This window comes from Mastigoproctus giganteus, chromosome 11, assembly GCF_048544385.1.
Source record: "Mastigoproctus giganteus isolate SK-2022 chromosome 11, ASM4854438v1, whole genome shotgun sequence".
NCBI classification, from domain to species: Eukaryota; Metazoa; Arthropoda; class Arachnida; order Uropygi; family Thelyphonidae; genus Mastigoproctus; species Mastigoproctus giganteus.
Genome location: NC_143585.1, coordinates 3,871,576 through 3,887,343, shown reverse-complemented (window position 1 = coordinate 3,887,343; position 15,768 = coordinate 3,871,576). Strand labels below are relative to the sequence as shown.

The 15,768-nt window shown below is 34.8% G+C and overlaps 1 protein-coding gene across 1 annotated transcript in view; it reads right to left on the bottom strand.

The window, feature by feature from the left end:
* LOC150077654 (signal transducing adapter molecule 2-like) overlaps positions 1-15,768 on the bottom strand; it is a 149,173-nt gene that overhangs the window by 63,076 nt on the left and 70,329 nt on the right. The window contains exons 7-8 of the mRNA XM_090385190.1: positions 5,611-5,806; positions 2,800-2,897 (exon numbers count right to left, since the gene is read on the bottom strand). Of these exons, the coding sequence (XP_090241316.1) occupies positions 2,800-2,897; positions 5,611-5,806 (294 nt within the window). The remainder of the gene's footprint in view (positions 1-2,799; positions 2,898-5,610; positions 5,807-15,768) is intronic.

Genomic DNA, 15,768 nt, shown 5'->3' with positions numbered 1-15,768 from the left:
TAAACAGGTAGTAAACTCGATCTTATTGCATTTGCGAAAATACCGATAGCTGGAATTCTGTGGGTTTTTACGTTATTATGGTGAAGCCTGTGTCCCCTTCACTGAAATCTTCAGTCATATAAAAAAAAAAAAAGAAAAACGTAAATAAATTTTAAGAATCTTCTCTTCTTTCCTATTTTTTTTGCTTGTTACTCCGTATCTCACTTGTGCAATTTGTATGTGCAGTGATCGTCGTTATTGATTGCTTATTATTATTTTTTTGTTTTAAATTTTACAATCCCATAAAAAAAAAATGAGTGAAAAAAATTACATAAATCCGTAGTTGCGTAAATTGGGAACTTACTGTCTCAAAAAATGTTCAGCAACCGACGTAAAAAATATGGCAATAGATAAAAAATGAAAAAAACTTACCACGTACTACTCATGTGTCCAATACAATGCTTCCCTTTATTTTTGCAATGTTGATTTTAAATCTGATAGCTTCCCTTCATTTTTACATGTTGCATAATGGTTTGGTCACCAACATTATAATGGTTCATTAAAGATTTAATGGATGCACCATTTTCAAACTTTTGAATAATTCCAAGTTTTTGTTTAACTGAAAGTGCAACTCTTTTGCGTTTACCCATCATTTTTGTGATTTCTAAACAAAAAAAAAAAAAAAAAAAAAAAAAAATTGACATCCCCGACATAAATAACGAAACAAAATTTGTCTTTTTGCAGTACAATGGAACACAACAATCGACGTGATGCACTAAAATAAACTAAACAATTTGGTCCCCTTTTTTTTTTTTTTTTTTTTTTGAGCAGCGAGGGTTGCAAAGGTAATAGGTACATTAATTTCCCAATGACGACATAACGGCGCTTCTTGTTGCTTACTTACGACGACTTGCAAAATATCTATACCTATTCTAGTTATTACTTGAATTTTATGATTTTTGGTTGATTTTTTATTTATTTTTATTTCTAATTTGAAGTCTTGAAGTGTTCCGGTTAATCCGATCCCAGTAATTCGAGAGTCTGCTGTATTTCGTTAACAAAACACCATTCTAGATTTCACGTATCTTCTGCTCTGTTTAAAAAAAATCAGTCTCTGATCAAGCAAAAGCAAACAGGGTCTGTTTGCTTTTGATTGATAAATCTCTGTGAATTTCATCGTATGGAACTAAGCATTTTTGAAGCTCCCTTTTAACTGGACTCCTTTCATTCAAGAATCTGCATTCAAAAAATAAGATTCTAATTTAATTCTCGGCTAACTTTATGCCTTCCCCTATGCTTTTTAGTGTAAAATTTGGAAGTTTACAATTTATCTGCGCTATCAATCTTCTGAATTGATTTGGTTTTACCTCCGATGTCATTTGTGCCAAATCTGCTTCGCCAGCCTCTTTTTCTACTAGTAATTTTGCTGCCTCCATTAATACAATTGGATAAATTCCATTCACCCCAGGTGTGCCTTTTTATGTTTAGCTTCAACAATTTCTCATCCACTTACTTCTAAGTTATCACAAAATCACTTAGCTCTGTGTTAAAATTTTATAAACTTCTAGCATCCCCTTCCCTAAAGAATTCCTCACGTGTGAATGCAAATATACCTATTCAGCTGATCAGATTTTTGAGCAGGTTCATCAACAGTTAAACCATTGATATCAAGTGAACCAATGTGATTTGGACGTGACATTGGACTGGAAGTGAATTTTATGAACACAACAATGGGTTAAAGAGAGTTACTCACAGATTAACTCTCTGTGAGTAACTCTAAGTTTAATCCCTTCCTTCTATAACTTAATACTGAATATAATATAACACTTAACTTAACAACAATACAAAAAAAGTTAGAAAATATTAAATACTTCATCTTTCCTTTCTCCGACCAATCGTCCAAAAAATGGAAGTGCCTATTGGACCTACAACAGCCTTTTTACAAGAAGCAGAATATGTCAGGTTGCATATTCAAATATAAAATCTCACTCCATCCAAATATTTCTAATCAGAATCGATTAAAGGATTTGCCAATTCAGGATGTTGACTCAAACTCTGCCTGCCATTAACTATTGTAAGTAAATATTGACTTAGTTTTTTGGATTGTTTATATGAAGCATAAATAAATGCCAGTACACTGGGAAAACAAATTTTATAATCAGAAATGCTGACAGTTGCACTGGCTGAGCCATGCAGATTTCAAAAAAAAAAAAACTTGCTATTAACAACTGAATATAAATATAGATTTAATTTTTCGTATTCTTTATATGAAATATAAATAGATCACAGTTAAGTGGGAAAACAAATTTTCATAATTGGAAACACCAATGATCCAGCATCAACAACATCTGACTGAAAGAGAAGTAAAAAAAAAAATACAATGGTACATGTGCTAATTTAATACAAACATTAATAAACATGGATTTAGCTTTTCAGATTGTTTATTTGATATTTAAAGAGATGGTAATACAATAATTGTGCCAACACAGCTGGAAAACAAATTCCATAATCGGAAATGCTGATGGGCACACTGGACGTGACATTGGACTGGAAGTGGAATTTTATGAAGTCGTGCCTGCCCAACACAACAATGAGTTAAAGAGAGTTACTCACAGAGTAATTCTCTGTGAGTAACTCTTTAAGTTTAACAAAGTTACTCTTTATTAAAGAAAGAGTATCATGTAAGTTTAAATGTAAGTTCATCAAAACTTACAAGAATTCTTTAAATTCTGCCCAGTATTGTGCAGTTATAATCAAACAGAACTTAATATGATAAATAAACTGTAATAAATAAATCAAATTCTTCAAGTCAAATTATACCTGTGGTTTCAGGTTGGGTATCAAGGTCTCTAGAAATAAAATTGGCAGGAAACAAGCCAGTGCCTCTTTGGTTGGAACCCTTCCACCAGTTTTTATCACTACAAATAAATTTAAAAAAAAAATGCATTATTTCTCTTTCTTTAATCCTCACAAAGTCATTAAAAACTTTATTATATAAAAATAACAATTTTATGTGGTAAAATTCTACATTTTTTTCTAAAATATGTCATTTTCTGCATAAAATTTAACAAGAGTGGGTGGCTATATAAAAATTCTGTACAGCTCTCAGAGAAAAATATTTAGTTTAAACCAAGGATTTTCACTCTATTAAGGTTAAGAACGACTTAACTTTCAATACAAAAAAATCTACATAAAACTTATACCTGAAAACTAGAATGACATAAGAATGTATCAAAACTAAAAAATCAATTTTATAATTAACGCAATTACACAGATCAATAAAAATATTGTTTTGCAAATACATGTTACTTTCATATCATGAATCTATTCCATAGTCCATATTTTGCCATGCTGCATGGCAAAAACACTAAATTATGTAAAGCCAAAAAATTTGGAAAATTATCATATACTATGAACTAAATAAAACTTAACTTCAGTTATTCACGATCTACTGAGGTGAACGCTGTTACCACATACTGGTAACTCTCCATCAAAATTACTTAAATTTGTAAAGAAAAATATCTATTAAAGTCATCAATGAATTTTAATTTAAGTAATTTTGATGTGGTAACAGTGTGGTAACAGTGTTCACCTCAGTAGATGGTGAATAACTGAAGTCAAGTTTTATTGACATTATTTGTCTTATTATTAAAGAAGTCCGGCCATAAAAAAAATATTTTTTTTTTAGTCTTTGTTAAGCCCCTTGCATATAATTATCAAATGCTCTAAAATGCGAATTTTGTTAACACATCAATAAGCAGATCATGTTTGGCTCGCAGTATCTTGCAATGCTGACACTTCACTTGGATCAGATGTTTTCATTTATCACCAACATTCAACTACTGACAGAGTTTTTCAATTCTTGTTTCAAGTTTTGCTTGCTGACAGTGAAGTAATTCCCAAATGTGGGCATTAATAAACAAGTTATGATGCTATTGCACTTAATATATACATAGTCTAAACAAGTTATAAAAACGTTTAAAACACATGCGTAAATAGCATCAGATGAGGATTATTTAAAAATATATATATTTTTTCAATATAATAAAAATGGAGTTTTCAGTTGTTTGTTATAGTTTGAAAATAAAGATAACTTCAAAAGTGAACAACTTTGAATCTCCCTGCAGGTGCCTAGACTGGACATGCTGCAATTTGCAGAACTGAAGCCTTATTAACTACGAGCACCCTTTTGTTCCCTTCACCAGTCTCACCTACAGAACGTTTTTTTTTTTTTTTATTATTTTTTTTTGTAGCTGTTGGCGCATCGGCTTCTGTGGCCATAGTGCACCTCCCAAGGTTTTTGCAGTACTTTGATCCAAGCCCGAGGCAGGATTCGAACCCGCGACCTTTGGGTTGCCAGGCAGGCACTTTACCCACCTGGCTAGCCCGGTCGGCCCTACACAAAGTGGAAATTTATTCTAACAGTCAATCACTCTGTGTCTGAATACTTTCTAATACATATTCTACAATTATCACCATCTAAATTGGCAGTGCAGCAGGCAGCCAGATGTCTAACTGTAAAGATGCCCTCAGATTTTGGTTTATTCAATCCTTTCAAGGTTTTAAAACACCATACAAGTAGGGCAAGCCTCATTCTGTATGCAGCAATGAACAATCTAGGTTCCTATGTGGTGCACTGATCACGTATCATGGAAGTGCTTCACCCACCACTTGCCCTACTTGCCTCAGTGTTTGCTATTTAATTAAAATGTATGCCGTTTCTCATAACTATGGTTTCAATCTGGGATCTCACCATTGGGTAAGCAGGTACTGTGAAGACTTGAACATCCTAGAAACAAGATATATTGAAAATATGAGATGGCACAGCAGGCAAAATAAATTCAATAAATTTAAAGCAAAAGCCTCATGCTATTAGCACTATAAAATACATGGTAGGATATGAGAGTGCAGTGTATGAGGCATGCACTTCAGATGAGTTCAACACTTTGTTGGATGTTAAAAGTAAGCAATGTATGTAATGCAAAAGAGAACACATTTTTCTCTCTTAAGTATTAGAATATTAAGTATTTGTAATAATAAAAGTGGAAAAAAGTTTGGCTACACAGTAGACAAAATATAAACAGTGCTATTGAAATTTCCAGTTTGTAGTTAATATTTTTCATTTTATTTCTCTTACTGGTACTGCATATATTGTTAGTTAAACACAAGTTTAACTAACAATGCATGTGTTTCTTGTAACAATTATAATGTGCTACACTGTGTGTTTTTGTATCCACATATTCAGATATTGGAAAATAAGCTAAGTAATTTTGGCTTAACTGGTTGCTGTTAACACACTTTCTAATATTTACTAAGAAGCAAATTAAAAAAAAAAATTGTCCATCACATAATTTATAAAGGCCACATAAATTATTTTTGTAAAAGCTATTTAAAATGTGCTTCTGGCCCTGCCGATAGTGAACTTTAGAATTAAATTAATCTACTGCATAAACTATTTCCATCTTTATCATAAGCACATCAGTAATGTAGATATATCATGGTGACATATGTTTTATACAACGTCTATAACAGACATCACTGCTAGTTACATCTATAAGAAGATGCTGGTAATGGCCATTATAGAACTACACACAGATTCCAATCAGTCATAATCAATAACAGTTTTCTCACCTGTCATCAAGAACAAGTATAATTTCCCCAGCTTTGAAAGTCAGTTCATTGTCTTCAGCAGCTTCAAAATCATACAAAGCTCTCACTTTGGATGGTTCCTTTTCTGGAACCTCAGCATCTGAAGAGAACCGAGTATTTTGTAAAAGATGCAAGTCTTCAATGAAACCACCAGTCTCTTTCAAAGAATTTTCTATAGCTGAAAATCACAGATAATCTGTTATTTATCATGTTTAAATAAGCATTTATTAATGCATATATTTAAGCATTTGTTATATTTAAACACATACATGCATGTGCAATATGCAAATGCATTTATAATGGTTAGTTAAGGTTTCTCTAGCATATCAACTACTTCACTGCATCAGCTCCTATGAAATTATCAGTTTTTTTTTGTTTTTTTATCATGTATTATGTTTGTATGTGTTCACTGGCAGATCTGCATGTTGTGCAGACCAAAAACTAGAACAGCTCGAAGGGAAACTACTTCCTCTGTCTGAGATCAGCTAAATACACCCTTAAAGATGCCTTTAAGAATTCCTCCAGCAGAATTTGAACTCAGACCTCCATATTAGTGATAAGTGACAAATCTGTTATCCCAGTTCTTCTCAAAATTTTTATAACTCATCCTACTTGGATATTACTAATAACCATGCCCCCACTCAGATCTTTTTACCAATGATGGTTCTACTAATACACACAAAACATGTGTGTGTTAGTAGAACAAGACTCCTGTCCTGACAGCCTGTCTTCACGGGCTGCCAGGGCAGGTCATGAGTCGTGTCAATGATATATAGGAATTTTACTATCAGGGACAGGGAGGTGATTATCCCGTTGTACAAGGCAATGGTCGGTCCACATCTAGAGTACTGTGTACAGTCTGGAGGCCTCATTTTAGGAAGGATGTAGAGTTGCTAGAACGAGTACAAAGAAGGGCAAGATTGGTGAGGGGAATAAAAGGGTGCTCTTACCAAGAAAGAGCTTAAGTTCTGCAAATTGCTGCACCTGGAGAGTAGATACCTGTGAGGTGATCTGATTGAGGTGTATAAAGCCTTGAATAGGTTGAGCAAGCTGAATGCTGATGGGAATCTTTCTCTTGCTCAGATTAAGAACCTGAGGGGGCATAGATTCAAATTGAGGAAAGACAATTGTAGAATAGATGTGCAGAAATTTGCCTTTAGCCAGCAGGTAGTTGATTGGTGAACAGACTTCCATCTTTAACCTTAAAAATTAATCATCATCCTTAAACATTAATAAAGCCTGGGCGGCCTTATTAATGTTTAAGATGGCATGGTAAATACTGGAAGATTTCCAAAAGTCTCTTAATGTAAAATTTTTCTCATCATCTACTGCAGACAATGCCTGAGCAAATGTGCATAAATAGTATGCTTTTAAATTTGAAATAACACCCTGATCCATAGGTTGGATGAGTGAAGTCATGTTTGGCGGTAGAAATAGGTATCTCACATTCAAATTGAAATCATCTAGATGCGTAGGATGTCCGGGAGCATTATCTAATAGAAGCAAATTCTTGAAAGGAACATCTGTATCTCTACAATATTTTTCAACCTCGGGAATGAAGCAGCATTTAAACCAATCCTCAAAGAGAAATATTGTTATCCATGCTCTGGTTCGATTGGAAATGCACAGGTAGGGTGGCTTTACTGATGTCCTTAAATGCACGAGGATTTCCAGAATGGTATACAGGCAGTGGTTTTAATCTGTAATCTCCCACTGCATTAGCCCCAAGGCAAGGCCCTATCTTTTGAAGCCTTGAAACCTGGCATTGTCTTTTCCTCTTTGGCAATGTATGTTCGATCCAGCATTTTTTTCCAATACAGAGCAGTCTTGTCAATGTTTAAAATTTGCTGCGTTGAACAGCTGCCTTTATCAATAATTTTTTCCAACACAATTTCTCTGCAGCTGCAGAATCGGCACTGGTGATTTCATCATATACTTTTACATTGCGGAAACCAGCACAATGCTTGAACCTATAAAACCACCAGTTGCTTGCCACAAACACGGCTTGGGGTTTGTCTTACTTATCCTTAATAGCTTGATAAATACTTTTGCTTTAATGGCCATTAGACTCAGGAGCACTCGCTTCTGAATCTGATTTTCCATCCATATTATTAATAGCTGTTCCATCTTCGATATAGCACCTGGACATGTTTTGTGATCACTGTTGATCTTAAATGCATTGATCCTTTAACATGTTCTTTTATATGTGCACACTCTGCCCCTTAAAATTTATCCCTGCAGAGGCAAAATACATTTCCATATTTTTTTCAGTTTGCACTGCCGGCAAAAACTTACGTAAAGTCGAATTTGTGTAAGTCGGGGAGTTCCTGTATATATACAGCCAACCTCTATATAACAAAATCGATCATTCCCTCGAAAAAATTTGTTAAACAGAAATTTCGTTATAAAGAAATGACTCTTTCAACAGTGAAAAATACTGTAAATTCAGAAATATAGTAAAAGATGGGAAATAAATTAGAAATAAATGGCAATGAATAAATTTTCTAACTAAAATGTTAGAAAAGTTATTTGCTCAATTAATTGTTTTAAAATAAACAATTTATTAATACACACATATTAAGAAATGGCTACTTATATGATGTGCACAATATATTAGTACACTTTTAAGAATTATGTCGTAAAATATTTGCATTTGTTTAAGCATTCAAATATATTTTCTGGCACATTTTCTTCACACTGAGGGGGCCTCGATCCAAGATTCCAATGCTACCAACATTTCATGTTTGGAAGGTTTAATCTTCCCGTCATTCTCTTTGTTGCCCTAATTTTTATCCAAGTCATCGCTGATATTGTCACTAGTTCTTTGAATACTCTCCAAAATGTTTGAGTTACTCTGATATTCAGCTATTATGTAATCATTTTTTAACTAGGAAACGTTAGTCAAGAACAATTTCTCCACTGATCAAACCTCACTTGGAACTCTTTCGAAGACTGCTCAATATCTTGTAGTAGTTCATCTCTCTCATCGCTGTTAATTGGCATTTTAGCAAAACCTGCTTTTGCAAAACAATTCTTAATCGTTTCTGTCATATCTTGACTCCACACTTTTGCCAACTCTGATATGCACATCTGCAAATCTATAGTTGGATTGGTTTCTATTCTCAGTATAATTTTTTTCAGTATGCACCTTGCATTTTCAAATCCTTGGCCCATTGGCTGCAGTTTAGACGAGGTATTCGGAAGGAAGAAAACAAGCTTCACACTTTTTTAAGTTTCCAAATTACAGAGTTTAGGTGGGCAGGGCAGTTGTCGACAATCAATGCGATTTTTCTGTTTTCTTTTGTCGTCTTTCTATCGAAATTTAAAAACCAGTGTTCAAACAATTTTTTCAAAACTGTTTCTTTCCAATGGGTACAGTCTTCTTCGATTGCAACTCCACTTTCATCAGAGAACTTTTTCAAGTAAGCAAGATGCTCTTTAAATTTGTCCAAACAAGCAGAACTGGCCTGGAATGCATTATGCCCTTGAGATGTGCACTCCATATCCTTTTCTTTTATTAATGGCCCTCATATCGGCATGTTTTGGTCTCGAATCAACTTCATCCACTTAAAAACTGCTTCATCTACATCTTCACAAAGGCATAATTTTGCAAGCTTCTGACTGGGTCCCATTTCCTCAACCAGTTTGAGAACTGAAACATGGTTTTTCAGAATGGTTGACACCAGTGGCGTAACTATGCCAATGCAGTGCATTGGGGTCCACTGTACTACTCGAAACAGGAAAAAATTTAATTAAGTAAAAATGTAAGTTTGTTTTAGTTATGTTTATGATGAAATTTACTATGTATATGAACAATACTTTTTATCATGCGAAGCATGTTTATTGTTAGCTAGTTGCACAGCACATGCGAAACTGCAGTGAATAGAGTGAAATGGTATTAGCATAGCTGCCACTTCCAGGGCAATTTTTAAGGATTTGTGACTGTGAGGGCCAAAGTCGAATAAGGGTTTACTTATTGGGGGTAGGGATCCATTTATTGGGGTCATTATTATTGAGTCTATTTTTTCTTAATATTTTCAGGGGGGCCCACACTAAACTTTGCATTGGGGGCCCACTTTTTCAAGTTACGACACTGACAGGAGCACCAAATTTTTAAGCAGTTTCTTTTTTTTTAAAGCCACGATGTATACTATTAAGCACTTCCACTTTTTCCACTTTTTAGACTCAAGGATTTCCTCTTAGCCATAGTAAGGTTACATGAATAGCAGCTAAAACAAAACTGATTTAGGGATCACTTGCACCTACCATACAGAGATAGGATAAATTTAGTGAGTGTGGATGACTCATTTCTTCGAAACAACAGATTAATTTTCCAGATAAAGGAAAATCACTCTTTCTTAATTTTCTAATAGGATGCTTACAGTAGAAAACAGGTTGATGAGACCCAATGTCCTCGTTGAGAATATGCCTTACTCTTTGCCAATGTGGACACATAGATAGCAATTTAGCACGACTTCTCGGTACACACACTAGTGTAAAGGATGTATAGGTTTTACTACTACTTTTTAGCCATTGCTGACCCCCTGCTGGGCATCCTGCACCATGGTTGACAAGTTTCCTCCTGCAGGGTTTTAGGGGCACCACTAAATTGTAAAATGTTTTAGCTCTTAATTCATGGAATTATTCCCTTTAGCTCTTAAAAGCTAATGGATTAATTCTGGAAGCATGAATTAAGAGCTAAAAGGATTAATTCTTAATCCTTTTAGCTCTTAATTCGTGCTTCCTACACTATCAGCTCTATACCCTAAAGGCCTGAGGTGTGAACAATATGTACCCAGGTCTGTCGAAATAAGTTCGTTATATGGACAGTTTCTTCATTATACAGAAACCATTTTCAATGTAATGACCAGGGGAAAATCGAAAAAGTTCGCTACATAGAAAAATTCGTTATATGGAAGTTCTAAAGAGAGGTCCAACTGTGTGTGTGTAATGAAACATATAGGAGACTCAACAAAAGAATACAAGAACTTAATAAAGACAACACAGCAGAATCAACAAGTTCAAAACAGCTGCACATGCCCTTTCCTGCAGAAACATGTGGGACTTCTCCAACACCACAGTACTGATGACAGATTCATCACATTCCAGAACTTTCAAAGAAGCCTACTTCATAAAACGTTTCGAAGCTCTGCAATCAACAAAAAGCAAGGAGTTAACTTCCACAGTACTTATTACAACCTATTCCATGCAGATATCCAGAAGTTCTCAGCAAAAAAAAAAAAGGTCCCAAACCTCTTAATGGAAAAAGTAACTCAAGAGAGTCCCAGTCAAAATCAGATTAAAATTAATTTAAACTTAAATTTAAATAATAAATTAATCAGCCAATTATTATTATTATAATAATCATAATTTGATAAGTATATAGCAAATTTAATGGGTTTCATAGTAGAAAGACATATGTACACATGTAAATTCAAATTTAATTTTCTTTATTTCAATTTTTTTTTTGTAGACACTATAATGTCAAAGGAAAATGTAAAGAAAGGGTCAAATTGAAAAGTAATTTCTTTGGATACGAAGTACCCGAACCACGAAATTCAAAATTCTTTTACTTTTAAACAATGCTCCAGGACATCCTACAGATTTGGGCAGTGAAAATGTCAAGGTAGTATTCTTGCCACCAAATACAACATCATTGATACCTTTTGACCAGGATATCACTGTTACATTTAAATATTATATAAACATTATCCACACCTGTCAAAAAATTCTGGATGAATTAGATTCCGACAATATACTTACCATTGACCACATTTGGCAAAAATTTACAATTCTAGATTACATGAAAATAATGGCAATGGCAGTTCATGACATAAAAGCCTCAATGTTAAATGCCTGCAGGAAAGCTATTTAGCCAGAAATAGTATTTATTGGTAATAGTATCCCACCAGCAGAGAAGGAATATACCCAAATTACTAATTTGGCACATCTGGTGGGAGGATTCAATGATTTGGCCATTTGTGGTATTCAGGAATTGATGGCAGAAAGAGAGTGGAATGAAAAAGAATTGATCATGATTATCAATGCCAGTGATGAATCTGAAAGCAATTGTGATGACCCAGTTCCAACACTTACAATAAACACGATAAGTAAAGGTCTAGAAATGGATAGAAATCTGGAAAATAATTTAGTTGATAATGATCCAAACATGGATCAGAGCTTAAAATTTAAAAGAGAATTACAAAACTGCTAATCTTTGTACCAGGAGATTTGTAGAGAATTAGGAAAAAAAACAGAAATCAAACTTTGATAATAGATTTTATTGAAAGAAATTCTGCTGAAGAAAGATAAGTAGGAGCAGTGACGAATTTCAACCAAAAAAGAAAAAGAAAATTGTTCCTCTGTTAACATGTGATGACGATACAGAATAAAATGTCATTTTAAAGATGTTTTGTGAAACTTTTTTTGAAGAACTTGAATTTACATTATTATTGTTTCCTAACTAAAATGAATCTGAATTATGTTCCTACATAATTCTGTATAAAACTAAATGTTAAAATTATAATACTGTATACAGATTTTATTAATAGAGTCTCTCAGGGTCCCAGGTTTCGATGCTGGACCTATTGTTGTTGTTGTTTTCTCTATTTAATAATGATATTGATCAAGATATATTAGACTCACAGTCCAAGTTTGCAGATGATACAAAGATTGGAAGGTTTGTTATTGATAGTAATGTGCATATACTACTGCAACACATTGTACTCCCTAAATTCCAATTCTGCACTGCTTATATCTGTGTGACACCATGTCTCTGATATCCCAACAATATCTGCCTTTGATGATCAGCACTTCAAATTCATCAAATTTATTTACTATACTTCTAGTATTAGTAGATCATCTGCATTGTGTGTGCCATCTCATTTTATTCCTGCAAGCCAATTCATAATTTTACTATACCATCTAGCAATTCTGGGAATTCTCTTCATTTACAGTTTATTCTCCCTCACCACCCATCCACTTAGGACCCATCTTCCTCTTTCCATCAATAGATGAAATTGACCAAATTAGACTGAAAATTTTTTCCTGTAATTATACTAAGGAATTGTTCTGTTACTGAAGGAATGTTTAAGCAAGCCTGCAAACTTTCCTTCAGTAAGAGAATGTTTTAGTAGATGAACCTGCAATATCCTTTGAAATTTAATTATTTTATTTGACTTTTTTGTCATCACCATAATTTTCACTTTCCACAAATTAGATTCATCAAGTATATAACCATTATAGCTACACTGGCTGACAAAACTTAAGCAACAGTCAAAAAACAAAGCATACAATGGGAATCCTGAAAATATTTTTTGAACTGACTTCAAAGATGGTCAGAGAAGTAGCAACTATGTTTTAATGCCGCTAAATGCAAGGTCTTACACTTGGGAAATAGTAACCCACAAATAAATTATACACTTTCTGCAGTTGAAATAAAAACAGTGGAGGAGGAAAGAGATCTGGGAGTTATAATATGGGCAGCTTTGAAGTTTTCTGAACAGTGCAAACAGGCAGCCAGGAAAGACCATGGTGTCCTATCGATAATTTATCAAATGTTATCCTGTAGAGGTGTCATAACATACTGTATAAGGCAATTGTAAGACCACATTTGAAATACTGTATGGAGACCTCATCTGAAAAAAGACATTGAGCTTCTTGAAATGGGGTCCAAAGATGGGCAACTCGAATGGTGAGATTAGTAAAAGGATGATTGTATGAGGAAAGACTCCAATTATGTAGGCTACAGAGCTTGGCAACCAGGCACTTCAGAGAGAGAGAGAGATTAGTGAAATTAATGAGGTTTAATTCCCACTGTTATAAAGAATTACAGACTAGGGGTCATAAATTCAAATTATACAGGGATTGAGGTTTAGATTAGATTGTAGGAAGCGTTCTTTTAGCAAGCGAGTCACCAATTGGTGGAACAAGTTGCCCTCACAGGTAGTTGAGGCTAACGGTTTTAAAAAAAATTCGAAGGTCAACTTCCCTCCTCACCTATGTGAGGAGGGAAGCATATAATTTGCATTTTCTTATCTACTTGTTTTTTTTTTGCCAGTGCAGCAAAAGCCTCCTGCTGCTTCCTCACACTGTAAGGCATAATAGTATTTGCCTTACAGTTTGAGTGTAACTAAGAGAATGGATGGCTTTTAAGGAATATTATACGTTGTTAGATAAAAATGTTACCCAACAAGTAGTATGTTTAATGCTTCAGTATGCTTCATAGTTATAAGGTTATAAGTCATAGCATGCTTCAAGTTATAAGGTCTCCAAATTTATTTCTCCTAAAATAAAAAAGGTACAGAAATAAAACTAAGTCATTTTTCAATATGATCTCCTAGAAGCAACACACATTTTTTCACACCTTTTCTTCCAAGCTATGAAGGCTGCTGTGAAGGTTCATTTGGAGGCATGTTTAGCTCACTAGTGAATGGACAAAGCTGCTGCTTGTCAGCTAGGAAAAGTTCTGTCACGGACAGCATCCTTCAATGAAGGAAGCATTGAAACAACCAAAAGTCACTAGGTATAAGGTCGGGCAAGTATATGCAGGATAACCTGAATTTTGTTTGCATTGTCCTGACAATGCTCCATCCCATCCCATCATGGACTGAAAATCACATTTGACAAAATAAAATGTGATTCAGTCCATGTGGACGTTTCTTGTGAAATGCTGGGAGAAACTTTTTCTTCACAATCTTTTTGTGAATTTCTTGTCACTTAATTCCCTAGGGAACACAATGTGTAAGGATTGTTCCACAGATATCCCAGAAAACATAATTTTCGTCACTTCAGTGTGCTTCCACTGGGCAAACTGATACCTGGTTTCAGAATTGAACAGTCAAACACTCATCCCATTTGTTGTTACAATCAAAAAACAACAATTCATTAAAGCATCTCAAATGACTATAGCTGAACACAACTTGACATGTCTTTGTTCCTGAGAAAGCTGCCACCCCACCTGACTGACACCTTGCGTACTCGGATATCTTTGTGAAGAATGGTATTTGCAGAGCTAACAGAAATGCCTATAACTGTTGCAATTTCATCCTTGTTGGTCGCCTGCAGCCCAAACAACTTCCTCAATCTGATTGGTGCTGGCCTCAGAATAACTGGTTCAAGGTCTTGGTTGACAAACTTTATTCTCACAAGACCCTGCCGTTCAAGAAACTTTCACACCAAGTTTTGTGCATTTTTCACACCGATAATATTGTCAGGACAGACTTAGCATTAGCAAAGGCACATGATGCAAGAAAGCAAACTTATGCAGCATCAGCGTAAAAAAAAAAACACTTATTTCACCCATCCACTCGCTCCAAATGTTTCTCAAGTTCTGCCTTGAATTGATTTCAGCTATCAACTTCAACAACGACAGATGGAAGTTTGTTCCAGCAATCAGCTACCTGCTGGCTAAAGGCAAACTTCCGCACATCTATCCTACAACCATCGTTCCTCAATTTGAATTTATGCCCTTTCAGGCGATTATTCTGAGCAAGAGGAAGAATCCCATTTGCATTGAGCATGCTCAAACCATTCAAGGCTTTATACACCTCAATCAGATCACCTCGCAGGTGCCTAGTCTCCAGACACTGTAATTTGCAAAACTTAAGCCTTTCTTTGTAAGAGCAACCCTTTGTTCCATTCACTAATCTTGTTGCCCTTCTCTGCACTCATTCCAACAGCTCTACATCCTTCTTAAAATGAGGCCTCCAAACCTGTATACAGTACTGAAGGTGTGGCCTGACCATTGCCTTATACAAGGGGATAATCACCTCCTTATCCCTGCTAGAAAAATTCCTGTATATCATTGACAAGACACCATGAGCTCCTCTTGCAGACCATCTGCACTGCTCAGAAAACTTCATATCTGCCTGCACAATTACCCCCAGGTCCATTTCATTCTCTACCATTGTCAGTGTGGTACCAAAGAGTTGACATGTTACTCTGAGATTACTGCTTCCCATATGTAGTACTTTACATTTGTCAAAGTTAAACTTCATTTGCCACCTCTCAGCCCATCTGCTCAACTTTTCTAGATTCTGTTGCAGCAGTGTACTGTCATTAACAATCCTGCCAACCTTCGTATCATCTACAAACTTGGACGTTAAGCCAAATATACCATCATCAATATCATTTATAAAT